Source organism: Dryobates pubescens, chromosome 40 (genome assembly GCF_014839835.1).
Source record: "Dryobates pubescens isolate bDryPub1 chromosome 40, bDryPub1.pri, whole genome shotgun sequence".
Taxonomy (NCBI): domain Eukaryota; kingdom Metazoa; phylum Chordata; class Aves; order Piciformes; family Picidae; genus Dryobates; species Dryobates pubescens.
The window spans coordinates 630,588-647,810 of record NC_071651.1 but is presented as its reverse complement, the minus strand read 5'-3'; the positions used below and the strand labels follow the sequence as shown (position 1 = coordinate 647,810).

At 61.5% G+C, this 17,223-nt stretch overlaps 2 protein-coding genes across 3 annotated transcripts; one reads left to right on the top strand and one right to left on the bottom strand.

The window, feature by feature from the left end:
• The first annotated feature begins 792 nt into the window (after positions 1-792).
• Positions 793-8,850, top strand: ATF1 (activating transcription factor 1). 2 transcript variants are annotated; one of them, XM_054177437.1, is made up of 8 exons: positions 793-1,035; positions 3,737-3,853; positions 4,449-4,577; positions 5,208-5,305; positions 6,025-6,155; positions 6,974-7,144; positions 7,600-7,759; positions 8,667-8,850. In XM_054177437.1, the coding sequence occupies exons 2-8, from the start codon at positions 3,740-3,742 to the stop codon at positions 8,809-8,811; spliced, it is 948 nt and encodes a 315-aa protein (XP_054033412.1). In that variant the 5' UTR covers positions 793-1,035; positions 3,737-3,739; the 3' UTR covers positions 8,812-8,850. The 2 variants fall into 2 exon arrangements, with proteins under 2 accessions (XP_054033412.1, XP_054033411.1); XM_054177436.1 differs by having other exon boundaries at positions 809-1,035; positions 3,737-3,809.
• Positions 8,851-12,748: 3,898 nt separating this feature from the next.
• Positions 12,749-16,555, bottom strand: TMPRSS12 (transmembrane serine protease 12). Its single transcript, XM_054177336.1, has 6 exons — positions 16,471-16,555; positions 15,860-16,294; positions 14,937-15,135; positions 14,111-14,382; positions 13,378-13,520; positions 12,749-13,050 (listed from the first exon to the last, which is right to left on the bottom strand). The coding sequence occupies exons 1-6, from the start codon at positions 16,553-16,555 to the stop codon at positions 12,805-12,807; spliced, it is 1,380 nt and encodes a 459-aa protein (XP_054033311.1). The 3' UTR covers positions 12,749-12,804.
• Positions 16,556-17,223: the final 668 nt, after the last annotated feature.

Sequence of the window (17,223 nt, the reverse complement as noted above, 5' to 3'; positions counted from 1 at the left end):
TCAGACTGGGTGACCCCTTCCAACCCACCCCAGCCTGGGGTTCTGCACCTCTCTGCCTGCTCCTGCAGCCATGTGGCAGCAGCAGGGTCACAACCAGGCTGAGCTGGAAAGGAGGGGGGAAGGTTTCCACCTGTCCTGGTGACTGCCTGGAGCCGCTGTGCTTGGCAGGAATTAAATCCTGCCTTTTGCTCTGTGACCCTGGAGGGGGCTGGGGGCAGCAGGGAGGGTTTCATCGAAGTGTCAGGGTTGGAAGGGACCTCAAGGCTCATCCAGTTCCAGCCCCCTGCCACGGGCAGGGACACCTCACAGCGGAGCAGGTTGCTCACAGCCACATCCAGCCTGGCCTTAAACCCCTCCAGGCTTTGTCACCCTAGGGCTGTTTGGGGCAAAACCAACGAGGAATTGTAGCCCAAGTCCTGCCCCCTGCCCCTGGCTGACCTCTCTTTAGTCCGAAGCAGTCCCTGTGCGCTGCCCAGGAATCCTTTCCCCCAGTCCAGCTGTGCCTGGTCAGAAACAAGCCCCAGGCGCTGCTGGAGGGCCAGGAGGGACCTCGGGCGCAGGCGGCAGCCCCGCTCCGCACCTTCGCTGCTCCATTTCCCGGGGGCAGCCGAAGGCAGAGCGCTGAGAGGCTCCGGGCGGGCAGCGCTCCCCGGCCCCAGCCGGGCTCAGGCTGCGGCGCTGCCCGGGGCCGCCGGAGGCAGCTTCCCACCCTCGAGCCGCCGGCGGCGCTCTGCCGCCGCCTCCCTGCCGCCGCCTCTCTATGGTGCCGCGAGTGGAGAGCGCCGGCTGGAGGCGGCGCCGGAGCGGCCGCTCTGGCTTCCGGCCGCGGAGCTCTCTGCTGCGGCCGCTCTATGGTGCGGATTTCTAGGCGAGGCCTCCGCGGGGACTCTATGGTCGCAGTCCGCCCACCCCGAGCGTCCCGCGCGGCCCTGCCGTGTTTACGATGCCGCCGGCGCCGGTTTCCTGAGGCGGAGGCGGGCGCGGCCCTGGCTCTCCCCACGCGCGGCCACCGGCGGGGCCTGGGCAGCCTCTGAGGTAAGCGCGGGCGGGAGGGAGGCGGGAGGGAGGCTGCCGTCCCCCTGCCCCGCGGGGCTCGGAGCCGCCGCTCCCGCCGCCGCCCCCGGGCCTAAGCCAGGCCGGGCCGCGTCGTGTCGCTCCCCTCAGCCCCCGGTGCCGTCCCTCCCCCGCTCCGCTCCGGGCCGCGGGGGAATGGCTGAGCCCCGCTACAGGCCGGGGCCGAGGCCCTCCTCGCCCTTTCCCGGCCGGCGGCGAAGGCCCCCGGGGGAGCTCCGGCCCCGCCGCCCCGGCCAGCTGCGCCGGGCCCGAGGCGCCGCTCTCCCGGCGAGGCCTGTGGCGGCTGCCGCCGGGCCCAGGCCACGCAGCGCTCCCGGGGCCGCTGCCCGAGGCTCGGCGCCGCGGAGCAGCCTCCTGGATCGCTGCGGGCGGGGGAGAAGGCCCCCGGGGGGCTCCGGAGCGCCCGGGAGCTTGGGCTCTGTTCGGGCGTGCGGTGGAAGGGCCGCGGGGGTCTCCTCCGCGGGGACCTCTGCGATTAACGGAGGAGAAGCAGCGGGGGTCCCGCGGCGGCGGCGATCGCCTGTGCCGTTAGCCCGGGCTGGGCGCCGGCTCCCGGAGCTCTGCCTCGCCGCGCCCGGGGCGGTCAGCTCGGGGTCGGGCGGCGGCGGCGGCTGGGCGCAGGTCGTTTGTCGATGATCTCAGCGGCGATTTCCGCTCGCGAGCAGCCGGAGCCCTGCGTCCCGGCGGCGGAGACGCTTCCAGGCTGCCGGCTCGGCGAAGCCGCTTGCCGGGGCGGTGGGCATCCAGCTTCAGTTCGCTGCGGAAGGCTGAGCCGGGGGGCGGTGAGCGGCAGAGAGGAGCTGCGAAGTGCTCTTGGAGTTCTGAGCGGTGCCCATGAGCCTGGTCGGGGAGTTGGCTCCAAAGCTGCCGCCCAGCTCTGTTGACTCAAATCTCCTCTCTTGCTTGCTGGCATGGACCAGGAGGTTGTGCTGCCCTTTAGCTCTGTCTGTCACAAGATCCTTGGGGAGGAAAAAGAGCATAAGTCTGACCACCTTCTGGAGCAAAACCAAACTTTCCTCAAGTGTCTTCATGCCAACCTCAAGCCAAGAGTGTTTGGAGAGCTCTGGCTGCTGCAGGCAGCTGCCTGGGGGCATTGAAGCCTCTGAAGTTTCACTTTGGTCTTAAATTGATTCCCCTCAGCTGTCCGGGGGAGGGGAGGGCTTGGTCGTGGTGCTTCAGAGCTGGTTCAGAGCAAAGGACTTGGTGTTTGAGGGAGAAAGATGAACTTTGGGAGGGTAAATGAAGCTTGGGCACAGTGAAGTGTGGTGATCCTGTTTTGTGTTCCAAGGGAAGGTGTTTCGAGACTCAAGCTCAGGTTTAACCTGGGCTGGTGGTGCTGGGAGGAGAGGCAGTGGATTGAAGCTTGAGGAGGGGAGGCTGGGGCAGAAGATTCTGCTCTTGGTCTCTGCTGACTTTCTCCCTTTCAAGCCAGGCTGCAGAGCTGTGGTTTTATCTCAGCAGGGAAAAATCAATGACTCACATTTCCACAGAAAGAAATGTCACTTCCAGTCTCATAGCAACTGTCCCCTGAGCAGCCTCAGCCCTTCTGTGACAAAATGTTTAGTGCTCACCCAGCAGCTTCTGGTGCTCTGGGCTGCTCCTCCCACTCCCCTCCACCTCCCTCCCCACCCCCCCCCCGAACCCCCAGTGTGGCAGGGGGGATGCTGTCAGGACTCCCTGAACGGTTCCACATCAAACCTTAGGGCTGAGAGAGGCTTTCCTGGCTGCCAGCTGGGGACAGAGTGAGTTCTGCAGGGGCTGGGACTCAGAGCTGCCTCTCTCTGCTTGCATCTTGAACCTTTTGTTTGGGTTTTGTGCACCCTCAGATGTTTGCAAACAGGTTTGGCTGGTGGCTTGGAAAATGATTTTACTCAGGGCTTCTTCTTGGTTTTCTTGGTGCCTCTCATGGCCTGACTTGTTTATAGCCACCAAAAGAACCCAAACAGCAGCCCAGGAAATGCAGGGACTGTGGCAGTGAGCCTCAGCAGGGCTGGATGTGAGGCAGTGGTGCCCAGGGGCTGGCAGGGCAGAGTGGGACACAGCTGCTGCTCCAGAGCAGGGCTGGGTGCTGCTCTGAGCCCTGCACAGGAGGCCAGCTGGGCTCTGCTGTGCTCAGCCTGCCCACAGCCAGGGGACAGGGCAGGGGGCTGGAGGCAGCCTGGGGGAGCTGGAGCTGTGCAGCCTGGAGAAGGGAAGGCTCCAGGGAGACCTCAGAGCAGCCTTCCAGTACCTGAAGGGGCTCCAGGAGAGCTGGGGAGGGACCTGGGACAAGGGCTGGGAGTGCCAGCATGAGGAGCAAGGGCTTTGAGCTGGGAGGGGGGAGACTGAGACTGGAGATAAGAAATTCTTGGCAGTGAGGATGGGGAGAGCCTGGCACAGGCTGCCCCAGGGAGGCTGTGGCTGCCTCCTGCCTGGGGGTGTTCAAGGCCAGGCTGGATGAGGCCTGGAGGAGCCTGTGCTGGTGGGAGGTGTCCCTGCCCCTGGCAGGGGGCTTGGAGCTGGCTGCTCTTCAAGGTCCCTTCGTGGAAAGTGCCAGCAAAGGACAAAGAGCTCCTTGAAGATCTGCAGGTGGGCTGCCAGCAGCATGCAGTGAGGCTCCCCAGAGGAGCAGGGCAGCGCTGCTCAGCTGTGTGCTGACCTGGCTTCCACTCCTGTGTTGCAGCTGATGATGGAAGAGGTGCACAAGAGCAGCAGCAACAGCTCAGTGACGCCGTCCCAGGCAGCAGCTGCACAAGGTACAACCCTACAGGCAGCTCAGCTCTCTCATATTGCTCAACAGGTAAAGCCTGGCCCAAATCTCACCACACATTTGAGGTAGTTGAGAGTCGTCCTTTTAATGGCCCCCAGACTGTGCTGACTCCTGAGGCTTAGAAACACACAGAGGAGAAGAGAAAACCTAAAGGCTGCCCAGCAAAGGACTCTGAGTTGTTTATGGGCAGCACAGGAGCAGTTCAAGGCCAGGCTGGATGAGGCCTTGAGCAGCCTGGGCTCGGGGGAGGTGTCCCTGCCCAGGGCAGGAGGTTGGAGGAGATGATCTCTGAGGCCCCTTCCAGCCTGAGCCATTGCATGAGCTGGATGGAAGCAGCCCTGCTGGCTCAGTCCCAGCACTGTGGCTCTGGAGAGGTCTCTCCCTTGTGCTCCCTTCAGCACTCCACAGGTTGGAGTTGCAGCATTTTGGTGCACAGGATTCCACAGCTCCCATTTCCCCCTGCCCTAAGGCATGGCAGTGGCTCTGCAGCCTGTCTGTGTCTCCAGGATGCTCCTTCTGGCACTTAATGGCACTGAAGAGAAGCTTCTGCAGGTGCCTGTCCCCTGCTGGTTTGCCTCCCTGCCCCTGCAGATGCTTCAGGGAATGATCCTTTGGTCTCTGACAGATGTCTCTGCGGGGTCCTGCTCCCCTGACAGTTGTTCAGCTTCCTGGAGAGCAAGTCCAGGTCCAGGGAGTCATTCAGACAGCTCAGTCCTCCTCTGTCATCCACTCCCCTCAGGTGCAGACAGTGCAGGTGAGTGCAGGCTGTCTGCCTGGCAGCAGTGCAGGCCTGGGGAGGCTGCTGGGACCCTGCCGCAGCGCAGGCTGGCACTGGCCAGGCTGGGCGAGGCCTTGGGCAGCCTGGGCTGGTGGGAGGGGTCCCTGCCCATGGCAGGGGGTTGGAACTGGATGGTCTTTAAGGTCCCATCCAACCCAGCCCATCCCATGACTCTCATGAGGGTGCTGAAGGGCCTGGAACATCTCTGCTGTGGAAAGAGGCTGAGAGCCCTGGGGCTGTTTGCTCTGGAGAGGAGAAGGCTGAGAGGAGACCTGGTCAGTGTCCGAGGGGTGGGGGTCAGGAGGAAGGTGCCAGGCTCTGGTTGGTGCTGTCACTGGGCCCAGGGGGTTCCACCTCAACAGAGGAGAAGCTTCTGTGGTGTGAGGCTGCTGGGGGCCTGGAGCAGGCTGCCCAGAGAGGTTGTGGAGGCTCCTCCGGAGAGCTTCCAACCCCCCCTGGCTGCGTCCCTGCGTGCCCTGCCCTGGGCGCCCCTGCTCCGGCAGGGGGGTTGGACTCTCACCTTTGGAGCTGCCTTCCAAGCCCTGCCCTTGTGTGGTTCTGGGGTCTCCCCTGGGTGTCCTGGCTCAGCTGGGCTGTGTCCTGCAGGTCTCCTTGTCCGAGAGTGAGGACTCTCAGGACTCCTCGGACAGCATCGGCTCCTCGCAGAAGGCTCGCGGCATCCTCGCTCGGCGACCTTCCTACCGGTGAGTGCCGGGGGGCAGCACGCAGCAGCTGTGCCCTCACACCCTGAGGGGCTTCCCTCTCTTGAAGCACCCACTGGGGGCTCACCCAGCCCACCTTTTGAGCTCCCCACCTCAGCTCTGCATTTCCTGTGAGCAGGCAGCATTCAGCCCCCGAGAGGCTGCGAAGCGGCCGCGGGGATGTGCTGCCCTGGGAGGTGGTGGAGTCCCCCTGGAGGTATCATAGCATCAGTCAGGGTTGGAAGGGACCCCAAGGATCAGCCAGTTCCAACCCCCTGCCATGGGCAGGGACAGCCCACACTAGATCAGGCTGCCCAGAGCCTCATCCAGCCTGGGCTTAAACACCTCCAGGGACAGGGCCCCAACCACCTCCCTGCACAACTCATTCCAGGGCTTCACCACTCTCATGGGGAAGAACTTCCTCCTCACCTCCAGCTTCAGTCCATTCCCCCCAGTCCTATCACTACCTGAGAGCCTGAGAAGTCCCTCCCCAGCCAACCTGTAGGGTTGGAGGTGTTCAAGAGGGGATTGGATGTGGCACTTGGAGCCATGGCTTAGTGTCTCAGGAGGTTTTTGGGGGCTGGGTTGGACTTGGTGATCTCTGAGGTCTTTTCCCAACCTTACTGATTCTCTGATTCCACCTTCCAGGCTGTGTTTGTGCTGAGCAGGCAGAGCACTCTGCAGCTCCTGCTGAGGAATTCTTCTTCTCTTCTCTTTAACAGAAAAATCTTGAAGGATCTCTCCTCTGAAGAGAGTCGTGAGAGGAAGGGAGATGAGGAGAGCCCTGGGGTCTCCACGGTCACCTCTATGTCTGTTCCCACACCTATCTACCAGACCAGCACTGGACAGTACAGTATGTGACCAAACCCTGCTGCCTGCACAGCCCTGGGCTCATCCTGCCTCAGCTGCAGGGTTTGGTACAGATCTGACAGAGGTGAAACCCAAAAGATTTGATGATTTCAGCCAACAGGCACTGAAGAGACTGCATGGAAATAGGCTGGGGTCAGGAGGCTCAGAGGGGGAGAGTCATGGAATGGGTTGGGTTGGAAGGGGCCTTAAAGCTCAGCCAGTTCCAACCCCTGCTGCCAGGGCAGGGCCCCCTAGAGAGGGTCACACAGGGGGGTCTGGAATGACTCCAGGGATGGAGGCTCCACCACCTCCCTGGGCAGCCTGCTCCAGGGCTCCAGCACCCTTTGGTTCCAGAAGTTTCTCTTCATGTTTGATGGAACTTCTGATGCTGAGTTTGTGCCCATTGCCCCTTGTCCTGCCCCTGGGCACCGCTGGCACAGGCCTGGCCCCCACCCCTCTCAGTCTCCCTTCTCCAGACCAAACAGCCCCAGGGCTCTCAGCCTCAGATGTTCCCAGCCCCTTCCTCACCCTCACAGCCTCTGCTGGACTCTCTCTGCTGTGTCCCTGTCCCTCTTGACCTGGGGAGCCCAGACCTGGCCCCAGCACTGCACCTGTGGCCTCAGCAGTGCAGAGCAGAGGAGGGAGAGGACAAAACCTCCCTTGCCCTGCTGGCCACACTCCTCTGGGTGCCCCCAGGAGACCTCTGCCCTGCTTGGCCAGGGCATGGCAGCTCTTTGCCAGCAGCAGGGAGGGCTGCAGGTTGCCCTTTGCCTGCTGCCATGCACAGCTGCAGCTGCCCTCTGTTGTCTGCTCCCCTTGCAGTTGCCATTGCTGCCAACGGGCTGCAGCTGGCCGGGGCGGGCACCGAGGGCCTGCAGACGCTGACCATGACCAACGCTGGCAGCACACAGCCTGGCACCACCATCCTGCAGTATGCACAGACCTCTGATGGGCAGCAGATCCTGGTGCCCAGCAACCAGGTGGTTGTGCAGAGTGAGTACCACTCGTGGGGGAGAGCCTGGAGCCCATCCAGCCCGGAGCTCCCCCGGTGCCACCCGCCCTGACCCACAGCCCTCAGCACCACATCCGGGCAGCGGTGACACCCTCCAGGGATGGGGACTCCACCACCTCCCTGGGCAGCCTGTGCCAGGGCCTGAGAGCCCTTGCTGGGAAGAACTCTTCCCCCAGTGTCCAACCTGAACCTCCCTCAGCAAAGCCCCAGCCCAAGATGCTGAGCCCACAGCCCCCTCCTGGGGCCCTCTCCCCTTCACCCTGCCTAGAGCTGGCACTGCCCCTGGTTCCCCCCTCCTGCTGCCACGGGAAATGAAGGTGAAATGATGGTTTGGGGGATCAGGATGTTCCTGGGGCAGGGTGAGGTTTGCTCCCATGAGCAGCAGCCAGCATCAGGAGCTCAGCCCTGCCACTTCTCTCTGCTCTTGTCCCCACAGCTGCCTCGGGGGACATGCAGACCTACCAGATCCGCACCACGCCGACCACCACCTCCCTGCCCCAGGCCGTGGTGATGACCTCTCCAGTCACACTCACATCCCAGACCAGCAAGACAGATGACCCCCAGCTGAAACGAGAGATCAGGCTGATGAAGAACAGGTGAGGCAGGGCCCCTGGGCTGCTTGGCCTGAAGGGGCTCCAGGAGAGCTGGGGAGGGGCTTTGGAAGAAGGGCTTTGGAGTGCCAGGACGAGGGGAGAGGGATTGAGGCTCCTGGAGCCTTCTCTCCAGGCTGGGAGCAGCCCCAGCTCCCCCAGCCTGTGCCCACAGCAGGGAGGTTCTGCAGCCCTCTGCCCATCTTGGGAGGCTGCTGTGGGCATGAACCATACCCACCAGGCACACCAGGACCAAAGCAGCCACTCTGCAGCAGGCACCTGCCAGAGCAGAAGCCAAATCTGCCACCTGAGAGCTCACAGCTCGGCAGGGCAGAAGCCCAGGGGCAGCTGTGAGCACAGCAGCTGGGTTAGAAGGGACCCCAAAGATCATCTCCTCCAACCTCCCCACCAGGGGCAGGGACATCTCTCAGCCAGGCTCAGCTGCTCAAGGCCTCATCCAGGGAGGAGGCAGCCACAGCCTCCCTGGACAGCCTGTTCCAGAGCCTCCCCTCCCTCCCTCCCTCTTTCCTCATCATCTCCAGTCTCAATCTCCCCTCTCCCAGCTCCAAGCCATTGTCCCTCATCCTGGCACTCCCAACCCGTGTCCCAAGTCCCTCCCCAGCTCTCCTGGAGCACCTTCAGGTACTGTAAGGCTGCTCTAAGGTTCCCCCACCCCAGAGCCTTCTCCTCTCCAGGCTGGGAGCAGCCCCTGCGCCCACTCCGTGTTCACTCTGCAGCCCCCTGCCCGCCTCGCCGCCCTCCCCGGTTCGCTTTGCCGATGCTTGCAGGCCCAGCTCCCTCCCTCCCTCCCTCCCTGCCCCTGGCCCTGCTCAGCCTCAGCAGCACAGCAAAACCTCAGCCCCCTCCCCACCCCCCCAGGCTGAGAGCTGCTCCTCTGCTCTGTGTGCTGCAGGGAGGCCGCCCGGGAGTGCCGCAGGAAGAAGAAGGAATATGTGAAGTGCTTGGAGAACAGAGTGGCAGTGCTGGAGAACCAGAACAAGACTCTGATCGAGGAGCTAAAGACTCTGAAAGACCTTTACTGCCATAAAAGTGTGTAAGGGAGAGGTCAGCCTCTGTGTGGACTCGTGGAGCATCCAGAGGAGACATTTTTTGGGGGTGGGGGGGGTGGGGGTGGGGTCGTTTTTTATAGACTGAAATTTTTTTTAAACTAGATGAAAAGGTCAAAGGAAAAGAGGCCAAAAAGAGGAAGTTTTGTACCCAGAGCTCACAGCTCCCAAGGCTCAGATTTTCATTGGCAAGCTGGTGGGGGGACACAGACACAAGAAGAAACAAGAAGCAAGGAAACCTCAGCAAAAAAAAAATTCCTGCTGGCACAACTGGAAATGCTCCAAGCAGGACTGCAGCTGCAGGGAGAGGACAAGAGAGGTCCTGCAGAGCCCTTTGGGAAGCTCCTCTGGGCCTGGAGGATTTGGTTCAGCTGGGGCTGCAGTGGACTTCCCCCCCCCCTCCCACCCCCACCCCGTGGCTGGCATTTAGTTCACTTAGCTCCAGTTGGATTTTCAGTTCTTCCTCTTATTTTTGCTTTGGGTTTTCCCCCCCTCTCCCCCCCCCCCCCCCCCCCCAGTCCTTCCTTTCCCTTTCAGTTCTCTCTCTGTAAATATTTTCCTTTGAGCCTGGGAGCTGCTCTTTGCAAAGCAGCTGAGGGAGGGAGCAACTCTCTTCCCTCAGCTGACAGGTTCCAAACTTGGCCTTTGTGGTGGTTGTTTCCTCTCCCTTCCCCTCCCCCCCCAATTCTTGCTGTGTTTATGCAGTTTGGGAAGGATCTGCAAGCAAGCAGCCAGCAAGGCCCAGTCCTGGAGGTGCCTGAGGCACAGAGACCTCAGCAGGGGGAGGGCCTCTCCTCCCACCTGCTCCAAGAGGAGAATGGAAATGAGGGAACCTGAGAGCTCCTTCAGCACTTCTCTTGCCCTCCTGTGGGAGGGCCTCATCCAGGCTGGGTGCTGGAGGTCACCCAGCCCCTGCAGCCCAGGTGTGGGCTGGGATCTCCTGCAGGAAAGCTTTTGGAACCAGGTGCTGGTGAGCAAGGTTCTGGAGGATGACTCCATGCTGATGGTGATTCTGTGATGGTGATGATGATGGTGATGAAGATTTCACAGCTGCTGGGCACTGGACAGCCAGAAGTGAGACCCAGCCCAGGGGCTGCTGCTGTGAGCAGTGGGAACCTTGCACTGCTTGCTGGAGCTGCTGCTGTGCTTGGGGGGGAGCCTGAAAGCAAAGAGAGCTGAAAGCAAAGGCAGGGAAAATCCCAAAGGGTGGCTGAAGGTCCTGCCTGGGGTCTGTGTGCTGCAGCAGTGCAGAACCTCTGCACTCTGTGAAGGGAGAGGAGAATCCCAAACCCCCACCCCCCCTGACGACAGGGAGGAGGCTGCTGTGTTCTGTAGCTGAGTTGTTGCTCTTTGCTGGACCCTGCCCTCGAGTTTCTAGCACAGATTTTGAACAGTTTCTAAAGCTTTTCCTTTTTGGTAACCAAATGAACTATTTTGTGAAGCAGATTTTCAAGGCTATATATTTTTTATGGATAGTAACAAGAGGCAAGTGAGATCCTCTTTGGGGTAAGGAGGTGTTTGAATTAATTTTGTATGTCTGTAGGCAAAAACAAAAATACCCAAACCACACAAAAAAAAAGGATCCTAAAGTGTATTGGGGGGGAAAAAACCACCAGAGAGATCAGGGCTCTGTGTGTGCCCCCCCTGGGGGTGATGCCTGCAGGTTGGAGCTGGCTGCTGGCAGAGAGCCTGCTTGGAGTGGGGGTTTTTAGCTGGTTCCAGGTGGCAATTCAAAGGTTTTGATTGGGACTTCAGGGTGTGGGGGCATGGAGGGACTCAGCAGCTGTCTGGATGTGGCCCTGGGCAGCCTGCTTTAGGTGACCCTGCTTGAGCGAGGGGGGGCTGGGCAGGGTGGCCTGGCAGGGGGGGGGGGGGGGGGGCAGCCTGGCTGCCCCCTCTTGTGCTGCTTGTGTGTGCAGTGCTTGCTGCAGGAGCACTCTGCCCTGCTCCCAGAGCTGGGGCTTGGGTCCTGCCCTCCAGTCCTGTCAGTGGGAACTGCAGCCTGGGCTCTGCTGCCAGCCTGCTGCCCGAGCCCCCTGTGTGCTGTGCCAGCCCAGGGCCGAGTGCTCCACGCTCTGCTCGCCCCTCCCCGTGTCCTGCTTAGCCCAGGGCCAGGCAGCACTTGGTGTTCCACTCATGAATGGACTTGTGAGCAGCAGAGCTCTGCTGCATTCCTCACTCACCTCCCGGGGGGCAGGGAAGGACTTGTTTGGCTTTTCAGAAGAATCTGCCTGGGCAGGGCATGCTCCAACCCCCACCTCTGTGCCCCCCCAGGCCCACCTGCAGGGCCTGCACTCCGCTGGCAGCACAGAGCTGCTCTCCTTGCACAGCTGGAGAAGGTCCTGAGCCAGGGAGCTGCTCCAAAAGAGGCTTCTGCTGCCTCCTTTCTGCCAGCGGAAGAGCTTGGAGCGCGCTCAGCACCTCGGAGGGGAGGACCTTGCTCTGTCCCTTCAGGTGTGCTGGGAGGGTTCTGACCTGCAGCGCTGAAACCAATTTGGTTAACTCCTCTGTCTGCTCTTTTGATCCTCACCCTGTGCTCCTGGTCCTTCCCCTCCTTTTGTAATACAGAACCATACATAAAGGAAAGAAAAGCTTTCAAGTGCTAAGAGTTAAAAGCCGGTGGCCACTCCTCTCTCTACTCGGCGAAGTGAAACCAACCTCCTGCTGCCAGGCATAACTTTAGTCCGTTTTTATCCTCTTAAGGTAGTGTTTGGGGAAGAGCAGCTTGTTCCTCATCGTGGGAATATGAAGCAGGACCAGGAGTTTGCTCTTTGATCACTGGACCACGAAGTCCTTACTCTGGATTGACTTCCAGCTCTGGAGTGTGAGGGAGTGAAGCTCTACATCCTGAGAGTTAAGAGCTGTAGTAGCTCATCCTGCACTGCTGGCTGTTTCCAAAGGGGAGTCAAAGCTTTGTATGAACTGTAAATATTTGTTCAAGCAATTAGCAGGTTGCAAACGTTTTGACCTTGGTAAATAAAGTCGCCAGAAATGGAACTCTGCTGCGCTCTGATTTCTGTGGGACTTCTCCTGTGCCCTCATTCCTGTGGGGGCCCTCTTTGAGCAGCACCATCCCTGGAGGCTCTGGGGTTTGAGAACTGCAGGCTGGGGAGGAGGAAGGTGCTCATCACCAGCTCGTTTTCATTCGTGGGTCCAGGGAATGGTTTGGGTTGGAAAGGGACCTTAAAGACCGCCCAGTTCCAACCCCCTGCCCTGGGCAGGGACACCTCCCACCAGCCCAGGTTGCTCCATGCCTCACCCAGCCTGGCCCTGAACGCCTCCAGGGAAGGGGCAGCCACAGCCCCCCTGGGCAGCCTGTTCAGTGCCTCTCCAGCCGCACTGTCCCTGCCAACCCTTCCCCTGCTCTGATCCTGCTTGGTTCAGCTCTCAGCCGGGTGAGGTCCTGCCGCCGGCCGCGTCCTGTGCTGTGCTGGGGTTCAGCCAGCAGGGGGAGCTCTCTGCCAGCCGGCGCCGGGATCGCTGCCGAGCGGCTCCGGTGCCGCCGCTGGACGGAGGGCAGGGACGGGAGGGAAGGCTCCGCGCAGCTGGGAAGGCTTCTGCGGCAGCTGCGTTGTTAGGGTCAAGGCTGCTGCCACGGCCTCCGCTGTTCGGAGGCGTATCAAAGGCAATAACAGGCGATAAAAGAGAGGAAATGGCCTCAGGTTGCACCAGGGGAGGTTCGGGATGGGCATGAGGACCAATTTCTGCCCTGCAAGAGTGGTCAGGGGCTGGCACAGGCTGCCCAGGGTCCCCATCCCTGGAGGTGTCCAAGAACCCTGTGGCCGTGGCACCTGGGGACATGGTTTGGTGGCCATGGTGGTGCTGGTTTGATGGTTGGGCTCTTGGAGGCTTTTCCAGCCCAGCCATGCTGGGAGTCTAACTGCAAGCAGGGCTCTGAGGCAGCAGGCAGAGGTCTCTCCTCTCTCAGGTTTATTCCCAAACAGCAGCCAGCTCCAGGGGGTGGCACGGGGGTGGCTCACCCCTTTACCAGGTCCACAGGAGTGCTACACAGCTGAGAGCCAGGAGGGGGCTGAGAGCCTTGCTCACAGGACTCTCAGCCTTGCTCCTCAGCTGCAGCTCAGATTTTATCCAGGCCCTGTACCGGGACACACGGACGTAGATGCCGGGGAACTTGCGCCGGCCGCAGCCCACTCCGAAGCTGGCGATGCCCATCAGGTAGTAGTGCTCTGCACTGGGGTAGTAGCATGCCAGGGGTCCTCCACTGTCTCCCTAGAAACAAACAGCACAAACCCCAGGAGCACTTCTGCCCTCCCCATGGGCTCTTCAGCCAGCAGTGCTCCGCTCTCGAGCTCAGTTCTGGACAGGATCAATAACTGGACAGGGGATCAATAACGCCAGGGACAGCTGGGAGCAGGGCAGAGCCAAGAGGTTTCCTCCCACCAGCCCAGGTTGCTCAAGGCCTCACCCAGCCTGGCCTGGGAACACCCACAGGGAGGAGGCCTCCACAGTCTCCCTGGGCAGAGTCTCCCCAGTCTCACCCTGCAGAACTTCCTCCCCGGAGCCAGCCTGGCCCTGCCTGCAGGCTGCTGCTCTCACCTGGCAGGTGTCAGTGCCTCCTGAAGGAGAGCCAGCACAGATCATGTTGCTGTTCACCAGAGCTCCATAAGCCTCAGCACCACTGCAGACACTGGAGGGGATGATTTCCACCTGGGCCTCTTTCAACACAGCTGAAGTTTTACCTTTAGCAGAAGGCAGCACAGAAAAAAAGGAGGTCACATTTCTGTTGTGTGCAGCAGCTCTGCCCCTGCTCTTCTCTCCTGTTTCCAGCATGTTTCTGTGTCTTTAGATCTGTAGGTAATGCAGATTGGGCCTAATTCTTCCTCAGCTCCACTCTAACCCTGCTCTGCCTCAGCTCCAAACCATTTCCCCCTTGGCCTGTCTCAGACACCCTCAGCAAAAGTCTCTCTGCAGCCTTCCTGCAGGATCCCTTCAGGTCCTGGCAGGCAGCTCTGAGGTCCCCCCTGGAGCCTTCTCTTCTCCAGGCTGCACACCCCCAGCTCCCTCAGCCTGTCCTCATAGCAGAGCTGCTCCAGGCCCTGGATCATCCTTGTGGCCTCACTCCAGCAGCTCTGTGTCCTTCTGCTGCTGGGGACACCAGAACTGAAGGCAGGATTGGAGGTGAGGGCTCAGCAGAGCAAAGAGTGAAAGAGTGAGATGTTCACAGGCTCACAGAATGGCTCAGGTTGGAAGGGCCTTTGGGGATGATTTGCTCCAACCTCCCTGCCCACCCCAGCTCTGGAGCTCTTCAGCTCCACCTGCCAGCTGTTACCTTTCTCTGCTGTCCGTCCCCAGCCGCTGATGAAGCATTTGGTGTCGTTGTCCCTGCCGGGGTGGAGGTCAGCAGGGGGCAGGCAGATGGGTTGGATGTAAGGGCTGTAGCCGACGGCAGCAGCCAGCTCAAAGAGGGCAATGTCGTGCTCAAAGAGCTGCCTCTCGAAGCCTGGGTGCACCCTGATGCTTTTGATCCTTCTTCTGGCTGTCTGCTTGTCAGGTTTCCAAAGGTTGTGCACCCCCAAAACAGCTCTCCAGGAATAGGGGTCCCTAAGAGAAGAGAATTCATGGAGGGTTTCTATTTACACTCCTGGAGCAGAGGTTTCTTGCTGACTGATTGCTTCCCTGCACCTTCAGGGACCTGCAGTGACAGTTCTGTAGCACAGACAATTCTGTACCAAGTATTTTCTTCCACCCATGTGGCTCAGGACCATCCTGCCTGCTGTGAAACCCTTTGCCCAGCTCAGGCAAGTGCAGATTAATGAATGAAGCTGTTCACAGCTGGGCTCAGCCTGCCCAGGGCCACACCAAGGCTGACCTGGAATGTCTCCAGGGATGGGATCTCAACCACATCCCTGGGCAGCCTCTGCCAGTGCCTCACCACCCTCATGGTGCAGAACTTCTCCTGATGTCCAACCTAACTCTGCCCTGCTCCAGTTCCAAACCGCTGCCCCTCGTCCTGCCACCACAGCCCCTCCCCAGCCTTCCTGCGGGTCCCCTTCAGCTATTGCAATGCAGTTCTGAGGTCAGCCTGGAGCCTTCCCTGCCGCACTCCAGGTGCTGCCCCGCTGCGCCCCCCGAGGAGCCCGGAGCCTCGTACGTACATCCTTCCGGTGGTGCAGTGGGCAGCAGTCAGCACCGCGTTCTCGTTAATTAAAACCCCACCGCAAACGTGGTAGTAACCGAAGCGCCCTCCGGAGATCTGGAGGCTGACGGACCAGGGCCAGGCTCCCACCTGGGCGTCGTGGCCGCCTACGATCCGGGACGCGGAGAACCTGTCCACGAACGGCCTCCGACCGCAGGCTGCAAAACAGAACCCAGACAGTTCCCCGGCTCAGGCAGGCTCCGGGGGGCGTTCCCCTGCGCTTCGGGGGGGCTGGGTTAGGCTTTAGTTTGTTTGTTTGTTTGTTTGGAGGCTGTTGTTGTTGGTTTGGGGGAGCAGGAGAAGGTTTGGTTGCGGTTTTTCTATCTTTAAAGCACAGCTGCAGGAGTTGAGAAGTTTTCAGTGGGAGCCCAGCTGCTCCTGGTGATGTTGAGACCTTCCTACAAGTGAGGCTGTGTGGAATGTGTTGGTTTGCAGAATCCTCGGCTGGCTCAGCTTGGAAGGGACCTCAGAGCTCATCCGCTCCAGGCTGACTCGCGGTTTGCAAAGCAGAGCTCCACGGGGATGTGTTAGAACCATAGACTGGCTCAGATTGGAAGGGACCTCAGACCTCCAACCTCCTGCCAGGGGCAGGGACCCCTCTCAGCCAGACTCAGCTGCTCCAAGCCTCACCCAGCCCGGCCCTGAGCACCCCCAGGGTGCTCACAGACACATTTCGCTCACAGACGTCCCCCGTGTGTGGCTTTCCTGCGCGCAGCCGGCTCCAGCCGCCGCTGCTTTATTAATTAGATGAATGTTTGTGCCTGGGGGCGGCCCTGAGCCCCTGCCTCCTCCCTCCCTCCCTCCCTCCCTCCCCGCCCCGCCTGCCCTCCCAGCCCTGCCGGGGCCCTTCCCACAGCCGCTGAAGGGCAGCGGCCCCGGTACCCGACTCGGTGGGAGCCCACGGGGTCACCTCGGCGGGCAGGGAGCCCGACAGGAGGAGCAGCAGCGGGAGGAGGGCCGTGGCGGGGCCCATCCTCCGCCGCAGCCGCCCGTCGAGGGGGGACAAGATGGTGGCGGCTCCGGCCCGGGGCGCCCCCAACGGCCGGGGAACGGCGGCGGCTCCGGCCCGGGGCGCCCCCAACGGCCGGGGAGCGGCGGCGGCTCCGGCCCGAGGCGCAGCGCGAAGGAACGGCCCCGGGTGCGGCACGGTCCGCCAGGAGTTTTTATTGCTCTGGCTGCAGAAAGCGTTGGAACAGATCCCGCGGGCGGCCCGGGGCCCGGGGCGGTGTCCGCCCTCCCCCTCACGGCCCCGGCTACCGTCCGTGGGCGGTGGAGGGCAGCGCGGCGGGTTCGCCTCTGGCCGCGCCTGCGGTGGGGCTGGGACGCAGAGAGGGGCAGAGGATCCCGGAGGGCCAGGCTGGGAGGGACGCCGAGGATCATCCGGTCCCTGCTGGGTGCTGGCGGAGCGGGGAGGAGCTGCCCCAGCAGCCTGCCGAGCTGAGCCGCACGCAGGGACGTTGCTGCCTCCCTTGGGAGAGATTCCAGGCTCTGACAGTTCTCATGCCGACAAATTTTCTTCCGGAGCCCGATGGGAGCCTCCCCAGCTGCGATGGAGGGTGGGGAGGGGCAGAGTTCCATGGCTCGCCCTGCCCCGGCTGCCGCCCAGCGTGGGGAACGCTGAAGGGATCCTTTCCCACAGCTCCCCAGATGCCGGCAGAAGTTCCCTCAAGGCTTTTGCTGCCTGCTGAGCTGCTTTGTGTTCCCCTGCAGCTCCTGGGACCACAGAATGGGAGAGACCTCCTGGAGCTCACCCCTGCTCCAGCAGGGCACCCACAGCAGCCTGCCTAGGGTGCACCATGGCCAGGGGGGGTTGGAACCTCTCTGGAGAAGGGGACTCCACCACGTCCCTGGGCAGCCTGCTCCAAAGCTTTGCACCCTCCCATCAGAGAAGTTTCTCAAGTCCTTAAGTGCAAGTGACAGAGTGAGAGGAAATGGCCTCAGATTGCCCCGGGCGGGGGGGGTCCAGATTGGCCATGAGGAACAGTTTCTGTCCTGCATGAGTGGTCAGGGGCTGGCCCAGGGAGGTGGTGGAGTCCCCATCTCTGCAGGTGCTGAAGAAACCTGGGGCTGTGGCACTTGGGGACAGGGTTTGGTGGCCATGGTGGTGCTGGGTTGAGGTTGGACTGGATGCTCTTGGAGGCCTTTTCCAACCCAAGCTGGAACTTCTGTGGAAATCCCCCTGGGATCCTCCGTGGGCTGCTGTGCTGGGGGTCTGCTGAGGCTTTGAAGGCTGGGGGGGGACTTCT